At 48.6% G+C, this 13,507-nt stretch overlaps 6 protein-coding genes across 6 annotated transcripts; 3 read left to right on the top strand and 3 right to left on the bottom strand.

Annotated features, from left to right (window-relative positions):
• Window positions 1-42: 42 nt before the first annotated feature.
• On the top strand, window positions 43-1,944 carry K444DRAFT_549882 (uncharacterized protein; the record flags this gene model as incomplete). The annotated part of the gene is made up of 2 exons (XM_024876487.1): window positions 43-1,062; window positions 1,108-1,944. The coding sequence occupies 2 exons, from the start codon at window positions 43-45 to the stop codon at window positions 1,942-1,944; spliced, it is 1,857 nt and encodes a 618-aa protein (XP_024726043.1).
• Window positions 1,945-2,781: 837 nt separating this feature from the next.
• On the top strand, window positions 2,782-4,016 carry K444DRAFT_301726 (uncharacterized protein). Its single transcript, XM_024871724.1, has 4 exons — window positions 2,782-3,103; window positions 3,158-3,435; window positions 3,493-3,611; window positions 3,659-4,016. The coding sequence occupies exons 1-4, from the start codon at window positions 2,971-2,973 to the stop codon at window positions 3,828-3,830; spliced, it is 702 nt and encodes a 233-aa protein (XP_024726042.1). The 5' UTR covers window positions 2,782-2,970; the 3' UTR covers window positions 3,831-4,016.
• Window positions 4,017-5,800: 1,784 nt separating this feature from the next.
• On the bottom strand, window positions 5,801-6,377 carry K444DRAFT_671125 (uncharacterized protein; the record flags this gene model as incomplete). Its single annotated transcript, XM_024887719.1, has 2 exons — window positions 5,801-6,072; window positions 6,155-6,377. The coding sequence occupies 2 exons, from the start codon at window positions 6,375-6,377 to the stop codon at window positions 5,846-5,848; spliced, it is 450 nt and encodes a 149-aa protein (XP_024726041.1). The 3' UTR covers window positions 5,801-5,845.
• Window positions 6,378-6,714: 337 nt separating this feature from the next.
• Window positions 6,715-9,008, bottom strand: K444DRAFT_578057 (RWD-domain-containing protein). Its single transcript, XM_024877594.1, has 2 exons — window positions 8,245-9,008; window positions 6,715-8,196 (listed from the first exon to the last, which is right to left on the bottom strand). The coding sequence occupies exons 1-2, from the start codon at window positions 8,825-8,827 to the stop codon at window positions 6,884-6,886; spliced, it is 1,896 nt and encodes a 631-aa protein (XP_024726040.1). The 5' UTR covers window positions 8,828-9,008; the 3' UTR covers window positions 6,715-6,883.
• A 108-nt stretch (window positions 9,009-9,116) lies between these two features.
• K444DRAFT_658044 (PAP2-domain-containing protein) lies at window positions 9,117-10,103 on the top strand. The gene is made up of 2 exons (XM_024886213.1): window positions 9,117-9,320; window positions 9,374-10,103. The coding sequence occupies exons 1-2, from the start codon at window positions 9,270-9,272 to the stop codon at window positions 10,016-10,018; spliced, it is 696 nt and encodes a 231-aa protein (XP_024726039.1). The 5' UTR covers window positions 9,117-9,269; the 3' UTR covers window positions 10,019-10,103.
• A 281-nt stretch (window positions 10,104-10,384) lies between these two features.
• On the bottom strand, window positions 10,385-11,009 carry K444DRAFT_649072 (uncharacterized protein; the record flags this gene model as incomplete). The annotated part of the gene is made up of 3 exons (XM_024885537.1): window positions 10,385-10,590; window positions 10,675-10,869; window positions 10,943-11,009. The coding sequence occupies 3 exons, from the start codon at window positions 11,007-11,009 to the stop codon at window positions 10,385-10,387; spliced, it is 468 nt and encodes a 155-aa protein (XP_024726038.1).
• Between the last annotated feature and the right edge of the window lie 2,498 nt (window positions 11,010-13,507).

Here is a 13,507-nt window from a genome sequence, read left to right as displayed (position 1 = left end):
CAAAGAGAATGCACATGCAATAGCAAGAAAAAAAAGAATACCATGTCGCGGCCCTACTCAAACCTTCAACCGCATGCGCGCGACTCTCTTGAACTGGCCAGCCTGGCTTCCAGCTCTCCCGGTCCAAGGACATCCTCCTCCTCAACCTCCTCTCGACCCGGCATATCTTCATCCCGAAAGCTGTCCCTAGAAGAAGACGACCCCCTCGATGATCGAAATCCTGCTGCGGGTGGAAGACCAGGACCTCACAATCGATCCTTCTCCGTTTCCTCCACATTCGACTTTGCCTCGAATCTCTTCCCCCTATCCTCCACCACCGGAAATGGCTATGCTCCAATAGGGCCCCCCATATCTGCATCGAATGACCAGACCGCGTTGGGAGGTGTTTCGCTAGAGAAGCACAAGACATTGACATACTTGAACGGGTTGTCGCTCATCGTTGGGTTGATAATTGGGTCCGGAATCTTCTCTTCGCCGAGCCAGGTCAACGTCAATGCTGGATCGCCAGGGGCATCATTGATTGTATGGGCAATTGCTGGACTGCTGGCATGGACGGGGGCGTCTAGTTTTGCGGAGCTGGGAGGGGCAATACCGCTGAATGGAGGCGCGCAGGTCTACCTGTCCAAGATATTCGGGGAGCTCTTTGGTTTTCTCTTCACGTGGTGTGCGGTGATGGTCTTGAAGCCTGGATCTTCAGCCATCATATCCATCATCATGGGGGAATACCTCGTCCGAGCAGCGATCGGTGCAGAAGCAGAGAGTGTCAGCTCTTGGATCAACAAGTCAGTGGCGTTGGTTGGGCTATTTGCGGTCACATTGTTGAATTGTATATCTACGAAATTGGGAACTAGGATGGGAGACATGTTTATGTTCTTCAAGTTTGTTGCACTGCTCGGCGTTACGGTCATTGGCATTGTGGTTGCGGTTACAGGGTTTTCAGCATCGGGTCAGGCGAATCAAGACTGGAAGACAATTGGTTGGTTTGAAGGGACGTCAACAAATGCATCTTCTTGGGCAGTGGCCCTTTATGCTGGGCTCTGGGCCTTTGATGGCTGGGATAATGTGAGTACGAGACCACTAGTTCTTCTCCTTAACTAATAGCTGCAGACAAATTATGTGGTGGGAGAGTTCCGGAACCCATCGCGAGACCTTCCGCGAGTTATCCATACAGCCATGCCCCTCGTAATTCTCTCATACATCCTCGCGAATGTGGCCTACTTCTTCGTCTTGCCGATCAAGGCAATCAATGGTTCCAATACCGTTGCGGTCATGTTCGGCAGCAAAGTCTTTGGCCCAATCGGTTCCCTGATATTGGCTCTCATCGTGTCAGCATCCTGCTTTGGTGCTTTGAATGCTACAACCTTCACTTCCGGACGATTGGTCTACGTTGCAGGCAAGGAGGGCTATCTCCCCGAGATATTTGGAAAGATCGGCGCCTGGAGGAGTGAGGAAAGGGGATTAAATACAATACGGACTCGCAACTGGGCCTCGAAGAAACTTGCCAAGATGTTTGGCGATGAGGAAACCGGCCTCTTCTTCACACCCATAAACGCCATGGTTCTCAACGCTGTATTGACAACATGCTACATTTTTGTCGGTGAATTCGGAACCCTGCTCACCTTTTACGGAGTCGCTGGCTACACCTTCTACTTCCTTACTGTTCTTGGACTCATCGTGTTGAGAGTCAGAGAGCCGAATTTGGAAAGGCCGTACAGAGCTTGGATCACAACGCCAATAATCTTCTGCTGCGTGAGCTTGTTCCTGCTCAGCAGAGCTGTATTCGCGGAACCATTACAGACAGTTGTGGTCGTCGCCTTCATTGGAATCGGTGTCCCGATATATTACTGGAGGGTACGTGGTCGAGACAAGAGCACAAAAAGAGAAAGAAGTGATAGCGTTGGGGAGGGGCATGGGTGGCAATTCTGGAAACGATTCCAGAGGTAATGTTGTATTGAATAATAGATGTTGTATCTTCATGCTCGGCGGGCTTTTGCGTACCCTTCAATGTTTCCCGCTTCAAACCTGCAATGTTCCTAGGGGTTCAGTAAGCCTAGTATCTTGCTGTGCGTTCTGGGTCCAGAAGGAGCCTTAAGCAAGCGGGGAACTTTTTTTTCATCGAGCATAAAACTTCCCAAAATAGGGGGGCCTAGACGGCCCCTGCATTACTGCGTATCGCGTATCCAACAGTTGATATCGAGGGGATTTCACAAAATTCGAGGTACCCCCTGAGCTTTACTTGGGTTGATGTACCCCTTCGGGTCGTGGCTGAAATCACTTCTCCCCATTGGTCATGGCCGTTACTGCACCCCAGCTGAGCTGAACATGGCCAACCTCGGCGCCAAAAAGCAGTTCAGGCTCTTGAATACATATCCTTTTCGAGATTCCCTTCGCTAGGAGAATGTCAACGACCGTTCTCCTACTGTATCAAGATGCAAACATGAGAGGTTCCCGCGACATATCGCCGCCAAGGGCGCGCACAGAAGTCGTGCACTGAATGCAGAAAGCGGAAACGGAAGGCGTGTGATCACTCCCAGTTGGTCTGAGCGGTTGCTGATTGCACCCAAAGTGCTGCCCAAGGGAAGAGGGGCCATGTAAACGTTGCTTCAAGCGGTATCCGCCGGTACCATGTATATTTCTGCCAAAGCCAACCCGAAAAGACTGCGAGCAACGTGGCCAAAACCTTCAGGATGCTCGAAGTAGCACCAGTCGAGCTTCAAGCTCAAGCCTTTCAGGCCCCACAGGCGACTCAACACCGTCGAGCCCTGTGCGAGATTCCTCCTCAGCCCTTGATCAAGATCTACTGGATCCAGCCCTAGGACTAGATCTTGGCATCGGTGTCAGGCGTACTGTCACTCCATGTCCACGTCCAGACTGCAATTCTGGTTTGACGGAGCATGAGGTGATCAAAGTGTGTGACAAACTGGACCCAGCACTGCAACGACGGGACGTCACTCTGGCAGTGCAATTTCAATGACTACTAGTACTGATCAGCAAGTTTCTACTCGCATGAGACCAGTCCGGTGTTTCGGGTCTTTTGTAGAGGTTGCCTGCGGAGGAAATTGCATCAATTCTCCTGCCCGGAACGCTGAGCGCTTAAACTTCTGTACGTCACTCACTCTGCCTACACGCTCTTGCACGATGCTGACCAACACCCAAGTTCATCATGTCGTGGTGCCTAACATGTGTTCACTGGATGGGAGTACGACCCCTCCTTCATTTGTGGAGAACATCGTACCATGGATTCTATCAAACATGGCTATCTTCATGGCTTGTTGCACCCAATCCGCGGAGTCAGGCCTCCAACCACACGTCTCCTCTGAGACCCTTAGTATCAAAGCCAGTGTTCTCCCACACATGAACAAACGCCTAGAGGACGAGTTCAGCGTAGTAGCCGTAGAAATACTACCAGCTGTAATGCATCTCGTCCTCGTTGAAGTAAGTTCTTTCAGTATATTTTCCTACATTTGAATCGCATCTAACACGGATGCTCAGTGGTGGCGGGGAAACACAAACAGCCTCTGGGCCCACCTGCAAGGAGCACAGCAAATGCTCACATTGTCTGGTGGGCTCGACGCCCTGAAAGACACTACGCTGCAGCAAATTTTAATCTTGTAACATCATCGCCCTCCCCCACTCTTCAAAGACTGACCTCGCGAAGCACAGATTTTGAAATAGCCTGCTGTTTCGACCGCGATTTGTGCTTTCAGGATTCAGATGTCGCCAAAGACATGGATATCCCGCTACCTCTCGAATACGAAGTTTGTTTGAGAAGCTCACTCCTAGAGTACACCACCACGTTCTGGGATGACCGAGAAACCTGGAGATATTAGATGCTGCAGCCCGGATTTTGGATGATGTGCGTTGTTTGGTTATCTCAGTAACTCCCTCATCGGCAGGATCTAACACTTCCACGATATAAACTTCAGCGGCCTGTAAGTATTCTCTTTCCCTGCGCCTCAAAAGTTTCGTGCTCCGAATATGCCCGTCCGTGTTTAGGTGCAATAGATTTCGTAGCCAGCTGACAAATGTTCAGGGCTTCATAAGCAAACTGTAACCACTTTTCTTGACGCAATAGCTTTTACCAACCCCTCCGCTGATCCGGTAACTTCCATGATCCGTCGTGCAGCGCACTTATATGCCCAGGCCATCGCAACTCACACCCAACTCTCTGAACTCTGGGCTCTACCTCTCCTATATGAATTCTATTTCCTAATGTCAGTCGTGCCTCTGCAGAAATGGAAGCAGATGCCCGGTATCTTTCTCTGGATCCTGTTGGTGGCTTGTCCGGGATGTGGTAAGGATTGATGGGGAAAGTGGGTCAAGAGGAAGATGGCTGTTTGTGGGGCAGGCTTGGGGTTGATAGACCCGGGCTTGGCGGTTGGTTGTTTGAGGGAGTTTTGGAGAATTGGGAGGTGGGTGAGGATGGAGGGCATGAAGGTGGGCAATTTCGAGCGTTGTGGCGACAGCGTTGAAAATTATATCGATTATGGTATGCAAAGTGCTGTATGAGTTTCCATGTCAGGACAACACAATTGTTAGAAAGCCAAGGCCAACAGTAAGAGATTGTTCCTGCTGCTGTTTTTGAAGTGTCTTCCAATAATCTATATGACTACACCTACATCTATTCCTTGGCCGCGGAAAATTCCATCTCCCTTCATTTAGCTTCGTACCTGATGTTGCTGGTAAGCCCGCTTCCTTCGGGAGTGAACATGGGGCGCCATTACTATTCCGGGCGCTGAGGCGCTTTCTACCACACCCGACAGCCTTCAATATCACCGGATCCTCTCAAATCTGCGTTTTTATTAACTTCAAACAACCTGAACATTTACCACACGCCCAGAAATAGCAATAACTTCCCGCATGGTGTCAAGTTCGAGCACCACAAGGCCACCCACTCAATCCTGATCATGGAGCAACTTCAAGCAACAGCTCAGTATGCCCAACGGATTTTCATTCGACCACCTAGACCCAGGTCTGCGAACGATCCTACAGCGCCTCTCTTATTTTCTCCCGCCCAACGTGAAGATGCCACAGGAGCGCAGCAGAAGGCTCAGGGAACGTCGCTAGCGATGGCCCATGTGAAACCCTCAATCGTCATGGCTCCGTTATGCACGGCCTTCTTCTCATGGGCTATTCTCCTTAGTGCGGGCCTCGACCCTTTGGCGTTTGGGATGCTGTCATTCCATTGGGTGTTGGCTTTGCTATGTTTCTCCTGGCGGTATGGCAAACCCCAAATTCCTTTCTCGTCACTTTTATCTACCCCTTCAAAGCCTGCAACTAGACAAACACTAAGTCTCCTTATCTAGGTTGCACACATTCAAATTTGGTTGGGAAGCAGTCAGAGTACTAATATTAGCAAGACCGGCACTACCAACGAAAGCAGGTTTTAACCTCGGGTTGCAAAAGGCTGAAAACATATCCTGTACTTTACACTCGGGATTCTTGGCACCCTCTTTCTTTTTTATGGAATAATTTGGATTCGGGCAACCGTAACAGACGACGGCAACGATTGTGGGCTCCCTTCAGAATAGCATATCTTTATCGTCTCGCGTGATCTGCAGACGAAGATTGGTGAACCTTCTGCGATAGAGAAATTGGGCACTTGCATATAGAAGGGTATTCTTCATCGCAATGCTACCATCGAGGATGGTTTACAGTGCTTGAGGAGTATAGAGACGAATGAATCTTGCATAGAGTAGGCCTAATGAGAATGTTGCTTGTATATTTACAGATTGACTTGAGAGTACCTAGTCCTGTCAGAAAATTCAAATCTCTCCCAAAGGCTTTGAATCTATAGAGTCTCCGGCGGCTGAGTGATCTTTATTAGGTGGTCTCCATTCAATGTCTAGAACACCTTTCCCAGCCCCTCGTGGCTGCAATCTTTCTCATTCCACATATCTTTGTGATAAACCACTTGTTCCTCCCCGCCCACCTTTTCCAGTGCCGAGCTCACCAGGCTGTTGGCTATTTTTTCAGTTGGAATGAGTTTGGGTCTTTGTCCTTGCCGTAACTTGAAAATGATCTCTTTGTTTGTGGGGGACACAACTTCGGTGGCAAGTGTTCGGGACGCGGCTATGATTTTGGGGATTCCTCTTATATCAATATCTCTAATAACTCCCATTTTCCAGCTCCGAGGGGAACAATCCAAACTTACAATACCACTGCCCAGCAATTTTATATCTCGTATCGCAGTAACTCCGCGGATCATCATAAATCGCCTTCTCGGCATAGACCTGCATATCCTCATCACTGACGCTCCCAGAACAAAGTCTGCACGTGAATCCATGATCTTCTGTCTTGGTGGTGAGCGAAGTTTTGACCAAGAGGGATGTGGCTTGCGGATCTGGGTGTGGTTGACTCGTTTCGAGCAAAGTCATGTTTTAACGGGCTGAACCTAAAAAAACAAACAGGTGTTTGACAGTTGCCTTGAAAGAAAGATGTAATTCAGGTTTGATCTAGAGTTGTTTGATTTGGAAAGGTATACTCCGACCGACTCGTGGAACTCGTAATGTCATTATATAATGAAAAGCAATCAATTAGCGAAGTTCCAATTTGTTCAAGTGAATGTCACCTTTTTGTAGCTGTGGAAGGGTGAAGATGGCCGCTGAGATCGTTGTTAATCTAGCTCACTATGAAACAGAATACAGATAGGTTGCTAAAGGTTAGAGAATGAAGAAAAGGGGGGGGGTATCACGTGAACGAGGCTTGAGCATTCGAGAATGAATCAAACAATTATGAAGACCTCTAAAATATGCCAGTTTCTCACTAGAAGCTCTCGATATTATCTTGGCGGTATATGCCCAGATCTGGAATCAAAACGCCCTCGCTATGCAAATTCCTGTCCACCAACTCCGAAATGACAACATTCGCACGATCCTCTTCATCATCTAACGGGAATTTCCCACGCTGCTCCATCATCATCTTCGTCATCACTATCCAACTGATCTTCCTCATCATTCAATGCCATCCGTACGAACATCTGCACCCAAGCTTGCTGTGCTGCTTCTTGATTTGCTGCAGCTCTTTGTCTTCCCAAATCCTCTCGGTCTCGTTGCCGGTTGTGTGGACGACCCGCTCGACGTCCCCCGATCGGTATACCTGGCTGTCTGCGGACGTTTTGTGCTGCTTGGCGTTGGGGGCCGCGATTTTGCTGGTTGGCCGCTGGGGGATCTCGAATCGCTGGGGCGACGGGAACAGGTTGGGGAACTTGGTTGATTCTGAGGACGAGAGGACCTTCGCGTTCGAGTTCGTCTCGGGGGGCTGGCGGAGGCTCTTGCACAACAATTTCAGGAAACTCGACAGCAGGGGCAGCTGCTGCTTCGTTGACGACCTCGACTGGAGCCTCCTCAAGTTCCTCCTCTTCGTCAGGGATTTCGACAGGCCGACCGCCACCTGGAACAACATCATCTCCATCACCTTCCTCAAGCTCCCACAGACGCATGTAGCACCAGGTTTTCTCTTCGTTGTAATGTTGGTAAGGATTTGTCTGGGAAAGCCATGCCGAGCATAAGTAGCAAAAGTGTGAACGACACTTGAAGCAAATCATGTGATTGCAACCATGAGTCTTTTGGCAAGGAGCCGCACAGGTGGGGCAGGGTGTCGAGTGGGCCTTCAGATATTCAAGAGACTTCTTGTCCTCTTCGGTGAGTTCTCCAGTATTGGTTTTCGGTGTGCAAGTTGTGAATTCACCGTGCCAGCCCTGGTAACATCTGCTGCAAAATGCGAATGAGCAGTCTTCGCACACAGCGAGAAGATCCTTTCCGGCCGCAAACTTCCCGGGGCCGCTTGTCTCATCGTCTGATTCATCGCTCGAGCTCTCTGTATCTTCAAAGCCGTCGGGCTTGCGGTGTTTCTTCGACCTAGCAGCTCCTTGGCACCACTTTCTCGGACAGTAAATGGTGTTCTTGTCCGACTCCAACTCCGCCTTGTACTTCAACTTCACGTACCGGGAGACAACATCGTGCTCGAGGGGTATTTGGAGCAATTCGCTAGGGCTGAGCTGTATCTTGAGTCTTCGATTTTTCATCGTGGATGTCTGTGCCTCTGCACGCTTCTTCGCACAATCTGGCGCCAAGCAACGAACTGGAGCAAGATCGCCCTCCTTGATCGCATTGTTGTAGAAGTCTTGTAGACATTCAACACAGAACACATGGCCACAATCGATCATCCGGTGGCAAACAGAACCTTTCTTGGGATCTGATAGAAGTTAGTAGATTCCAACGGCCCCGAGAAGAGGAGTACTACCAAGACAGACCCCGCAGTCAAAAGTCTCCTTGGAGAAGGCAGCCTGGGTGGCCTTGATGTCGTAGTCCAGCAAAGAGATCTTGAAATCTTGAGAAATTTCCAGTATCTTGCCACTCTCCGCAAACCCAAAGGCGTTCTCGGCTTCTTGTTGCAGAAAGTCGATATATCCATAGATAACAGAACTGCGTCCACTATCTTCCCACATGCTCTCCCCATTCTCCTGTAGCTTGTCAAGATATGAACGGCTGAGCCATGCTGGCGTTGTCGAAAGTTCGAATTTGGCAGGTTGTTCCTCCGGATAACCCTCTGGTAGAGTAACACGCAGCTGAAGTGGTGGTAAATATGCTAGATTATGCGATTCGACATTGTTTGCTGGCGCAACTTCGTCCTCTTGACTAGAGTTGGTAGAGAGTGGAGGGGTGATGAGATGGCCGTCGGAGGACGCTGGGAAGACGACCGTGACTAGATTTGTCGGGTTGACTGGAAGTTCGATAGAGGCAGAGAAGGGGTCTTCTGGGTCGAACCGAATCTCGGGGTAGATGGCGGCTATACAGTCCAACTCGACTCGGCGTTCATCGTCCATCGCGGGGCAGGAGGTCCCCGGATGATCCTTGAGAGACGAACGACGTCTGCTGTGGGAAGGAGTAGAATGGTGAATTTCATAAGTATGATGGAATGCGCGTTTGCAAACGAGCGAACGGGCGGAAGGCGGAGGGATAGGAGGAGGGGAGGAGGGGAGGAGGAGGAGGAGGAGTGGCGGGGGAGTCAGTAGAAATAAATGTTCGGCGATGTCGATTTGGACTCGAATAATCTGGGGGCGGCCATATCAAAGATACTCGTCGCTCTAAGAAATATCCGCACCAGCAACCAGCAACTTTCTCGACTCCCCTCGCAGCAACTTTGTGCTTTGTATCAACGACGACCTGGAAGGGACGAGGTGAATCTCGCAAGACCGGGAAAGTGCGCAAGATAAAGGGCCGTTTCTCAGCCAGAGGCGCAGCGTCCAGCATTCGGCGATTTGAGTCATGGCCGACACAACTCCTCTTGCGTCCCTCTCCTTGACGCATGTGCATTACGTGAGGGCTTCAACTCACCCTCTCCGTTCCTCTGGATTTGCTGACCTCTCTAGGATCCAAATGATCCGCTTTCCTACTTCTGCGCTTGGCTGGCGCTCGTCCCCCAAGGGCTCTGCGTCGTGTACGCAACCCTGATCTGGTCGACCCGCGAAATCGAAATCCTCATGATGTTCGGCGGACAAATGGCATGCGAGGCCCTCAATTTTGCCCTGAAGCGTATATTGAAAGAAGAGAGACCGAAACAAATGCACGGGAAGGGATACGGGATGCCATCGTCTCATGCCCAATTCGTGGCATTCTTCTCCCTGAGCTTGACGCTGTTCTTGCTCTTTCGACACGTACCCAAGAAGCCCACACCGTCCCATACACCACTGAGTGTGCCTGCAAGAGTTGGGTTGTCAGGACTGGCATTGGCAAATGCGGGCTTGGTTTCGTGGAGTAGGATATACCTGAGTTATCACACGCCGAAGCAGGTTTTGGTTGGAGTTGCGGCGGGGACTTTCAGTGCCGTATCTTGGTTCCTGCTTACGGCCGTGGTGAGACAGATTGGGTTGCTAGAGTGGATACTAGACCAGTATCCAACCAGGTTATTTCGGATGCGAGATCTGGTTGTCGAGGAGGATTTATGTCAAGCTGGTTGGGAAAAGTGGGAAAGCAAGAGGATATCCAAATACACGAACGGCAAGAAGCATAGATGATACGAATACGACGATCCCTGTGTAAACACCTAGAGGGGATAGATTGTACCAGCTTACGCACAATTGCAACTTTCTGTGAAGCTCCACCCTCTTGTCCAGTTTCCGCATTCCCCACAAACTCCGCGCTTAAGTTAAGCGCCGCAACGTTTTGAGGCTGTCAGGAAGTCCTCCTCCAACAGCGTTTTTAGTAGACCTAATATCACTTTTACGTGTAGCAGAGTTGCAGTTTTGTCCCATTTTTTATCTCGAGATGAAGCTTCTGGCTAGAATGTTTGCTATTATGAACGAGGGATTTGGTTGCTCCAACACAGACTGCTCCAACACAGGCATGAGTTTAACTTGTAACTGGACCAAGTGAAGGTACATTCAGCAGCTCTTCCATTGCAAAGTCAAATCCAGAATTCCGCTGTCATAAAGCACTCCATTTCCTGCCGAGTTTGAATCCCCAGTTAGTCTAACCCGGTTGTTGATGTTTAGGGGTATCGGGCTGTTGCAAGGCGACCAAACAACAGCGCCTGTGGGATCGATGGCTTCCTCGAAGCTGTATGCCGCCGAAGTCGGGCCCGCGAAAGCTGTGATTGGCGGAGACTTGATCGCTACCTGTTTGAAGGTTAATGGCGGAATTCCTCGGACCACTCCAGAGTTTCAATGCTTACATCCAGAGAAATAGTAACTCGTTTGATGCAGGCCTTGCACACCATCTTCGAAATTTGCGTAACCGCTGTAGCCCACGCTCATCGGACTGTACTGTATCCCGGTTGGATATAGTATGTTAAGATTGATCCGGCAGTGTTTGCGATTCTCGCGGGCTGAGATGTTAGTACCCATGGAAGAAGTATATCCATTGAATACTGCAACTCCCTTAAATTATTCGTCAGCTTTCTGCAAACCTGATGTCGAACATGAATCCAAACCTTGTGTCACTTATGGTATAAATAAACGATAGCGAGCTTTGTGGGCATCCACTCCCTCCATAAGATATTTCGCCCATCGTGATTCCAGTGCTGTTGAAGCCACCCAATGTCTGAGCGAGAACTGAGAGAGACAAGATCTCCTTCACTGCGAGAAGGATGAGTTGATTCGAGATGAGGTGGAATATGGCTTTATCAGACTGGAAGGTTTCCTTATGCGCTCTGCAGCTCTACAGGTTACTTGGCAAACGAGAATCGGAATAGCAGGAGAAAGTTTGAGGGGAGGCCAGTGCTCATATACTTTTGGAACAACTACCCCTCGACGACAGAACACTAGATCAGACCAGGACTCGTGCTCCTCAGCTGTGGCCACCGCGTGGCGACGCGAGTAAACAAGGTCAATTTGACGTTCCTGGCTTTTTAATCAAACAAGTGGACGAACTTAGCCTGAGTAACTTCAACTTTATTCAGATTAAGATCGAGATTTTAAGGGCCAAATCGGCTCAAACTGCGGAGAAAATGATATAAAAATAGAAATTCGGTGCTCGCTTCCGACGGTATACTTTGGTCCGGAACACTTTGTCTCTCAAACCAGCTCCTTCCGCTCCTGTCGTTTTGACTCCCCGAACCGGAGTATAATTGTGTGATTTGGAGTGGAGGATGGTTATATGACACTGTTAGACACGTGTTTAATCAATTCTGGATATCTATCTTATGGTTTTAATGGGATGAATCGATGTGAACTATGCGAGAGCTTTGCTTGAACAAGGTGCCCGCAAAGAGGGAGATCATCACGTGACCATGACTGATGCGCTTCAGGATTGATAGCCAGATCCAGACGGCCCTTATCCTATACTTATTTATCCTAATACAGCAGAAACTCGATATAACGATCCTCGATTTAGTGATATCCTTGACAGTACGATACAGCCGTAAGGTCCCAGTGGTTTTTTGGCCCTAGGCTTACGATATACCCCCCACAACGATTATCGTAAGGATTTATGGTCCGGAGATTATTTTTTTGGTGTAATATCGTTCTAATCGTCGAACCCAATGGATTAATTCCTCTCTTCCATGGGCCTTCTATCCCCCAAACCCGGTAATTCGGAGTCGCAGACCATCGATCTCACTGTTTTACAGCCTGCAGTGTTTACCACTGATTCTACAGGCTATCAGCAACCTAAAATGGGTTGAGGAGCTATTACTGAAGAGATTCTTTATATATCTTTAATTTTTACTGTCTTTATGTGGGTGCACGTGATTCTTGATACAACGATATTTCGGTGTATCGTTAGAAAAAGACGCTAAAATCGTTATCGTTATATCGAGTTTCTGTTGTATGGCTAAGTAGGCTAGTAAGTGTATGTCGAATGCCGGCTAGGTTGTTGGACTGGTGATGGATTCAATATCTATGAATTGACTATCGGACGATGAGACATTTCGTTCACTTCACGGAGACTTTTCAAAAGTTTCCACGAGGAGGCAAGGTCTCAGCACATCTATGTAGTAATGCACGCCAGTACATTTGGTCTCTCAAGAGTTGTGATGTTTACTTTTCCCGCTGTCCCGTCCAGTTTCTTGCCTTTCTTGGCCTTTAATTCTCAATCAACTAGATCCGCCTTGAAAACGGAGCTCGAGGTTTACATCATTCCACGTGGCCTCTACCCGAGACCCGTGCTCATTTACCTTGCCGAAAGTATCTACTCGACTCCCCTTTTATCACACTCACGCCAGTCACGACAACAATATCTCTCAAAATGGCTGATCCTAGCAAGCCACCAGGCAATCTGGGAAAGCTACTCAAGCTACTCAAGTTACTCTAGAGTAGTCTTGAGTAGAGTAGAGTATTACTCTAGAGTAACTAAAGTAGTCACGTGCAAACCGCGTGAACCTAAAAATCGGTGTTTATTTAATTATTAAGAAATAAATAAGGTACCTATTACGCAGCACAATATAAGTAAAGCTAGTACCTATTCGAGGCTACTTAAAAACTGATTTTCTGTATGAAAAAACTGATTATCCTCCTCGAAATCATGATTTTTCTTACGGAGGTAGTTCTGGAAGTGTGTTATTCGATTCGCTTACCAAGCGTTACTACTGCCTGATTGGGTGGCGAGGCGACGCTAGGCGCGACTGCCTCCTGGGCCTTACCAGATTAGGCTAGCTTACTCACGTGTACGAATCACGTGCAAACTGCTCAGGTTAATCATGAATATTCATGAATTCATGAATAACTTAATTAACATATGAATGAAATAAGAGTAACAGGGACATGCTTGAATGGGATATGAGTAAGAGCCGTTATTCTATTCTATCCTATTTATTTGACACACTGTCTTGCAAAATGGGTCGTGGCGAAGGGGCCAAAACGATCGAAAAAGGGAAGTTTGTTCATTAAGCAGAGCGGAGTACTGATTGAGAGTAAGAGTTGGGAGATCCTGCTTATAATCACGTTCTTAATGGTCCTGGAGATTTTCGTGAGAATGGGTGGCGGGTAATGAGAGTTTGTTATTACATACATTAAACGATGACCTGCCTACCTGTATTTCAGACCTCGGAATTCCTCTGCCTATCTTTG

Source organism: Hyaloscypha bicolor, assembly GCF_002865645.1.
Source record: "Hyaloscypha bicolor E unplaced genomic scaffold K444scaffold_206, whole genome shotgun sequence".
NCBI lineage: Eukaryota > Fungi > Ascomycota > Leotiomycetes > Helotiales > Hyaloscyphaceae > Hyaloscypha > Hyaloscypha bicolor.
The sequence above is the reverse complement of the archived record's forward strand: the minus strand, read 5'-3'. Positions and strand labels throughout refer to the sequence as shown.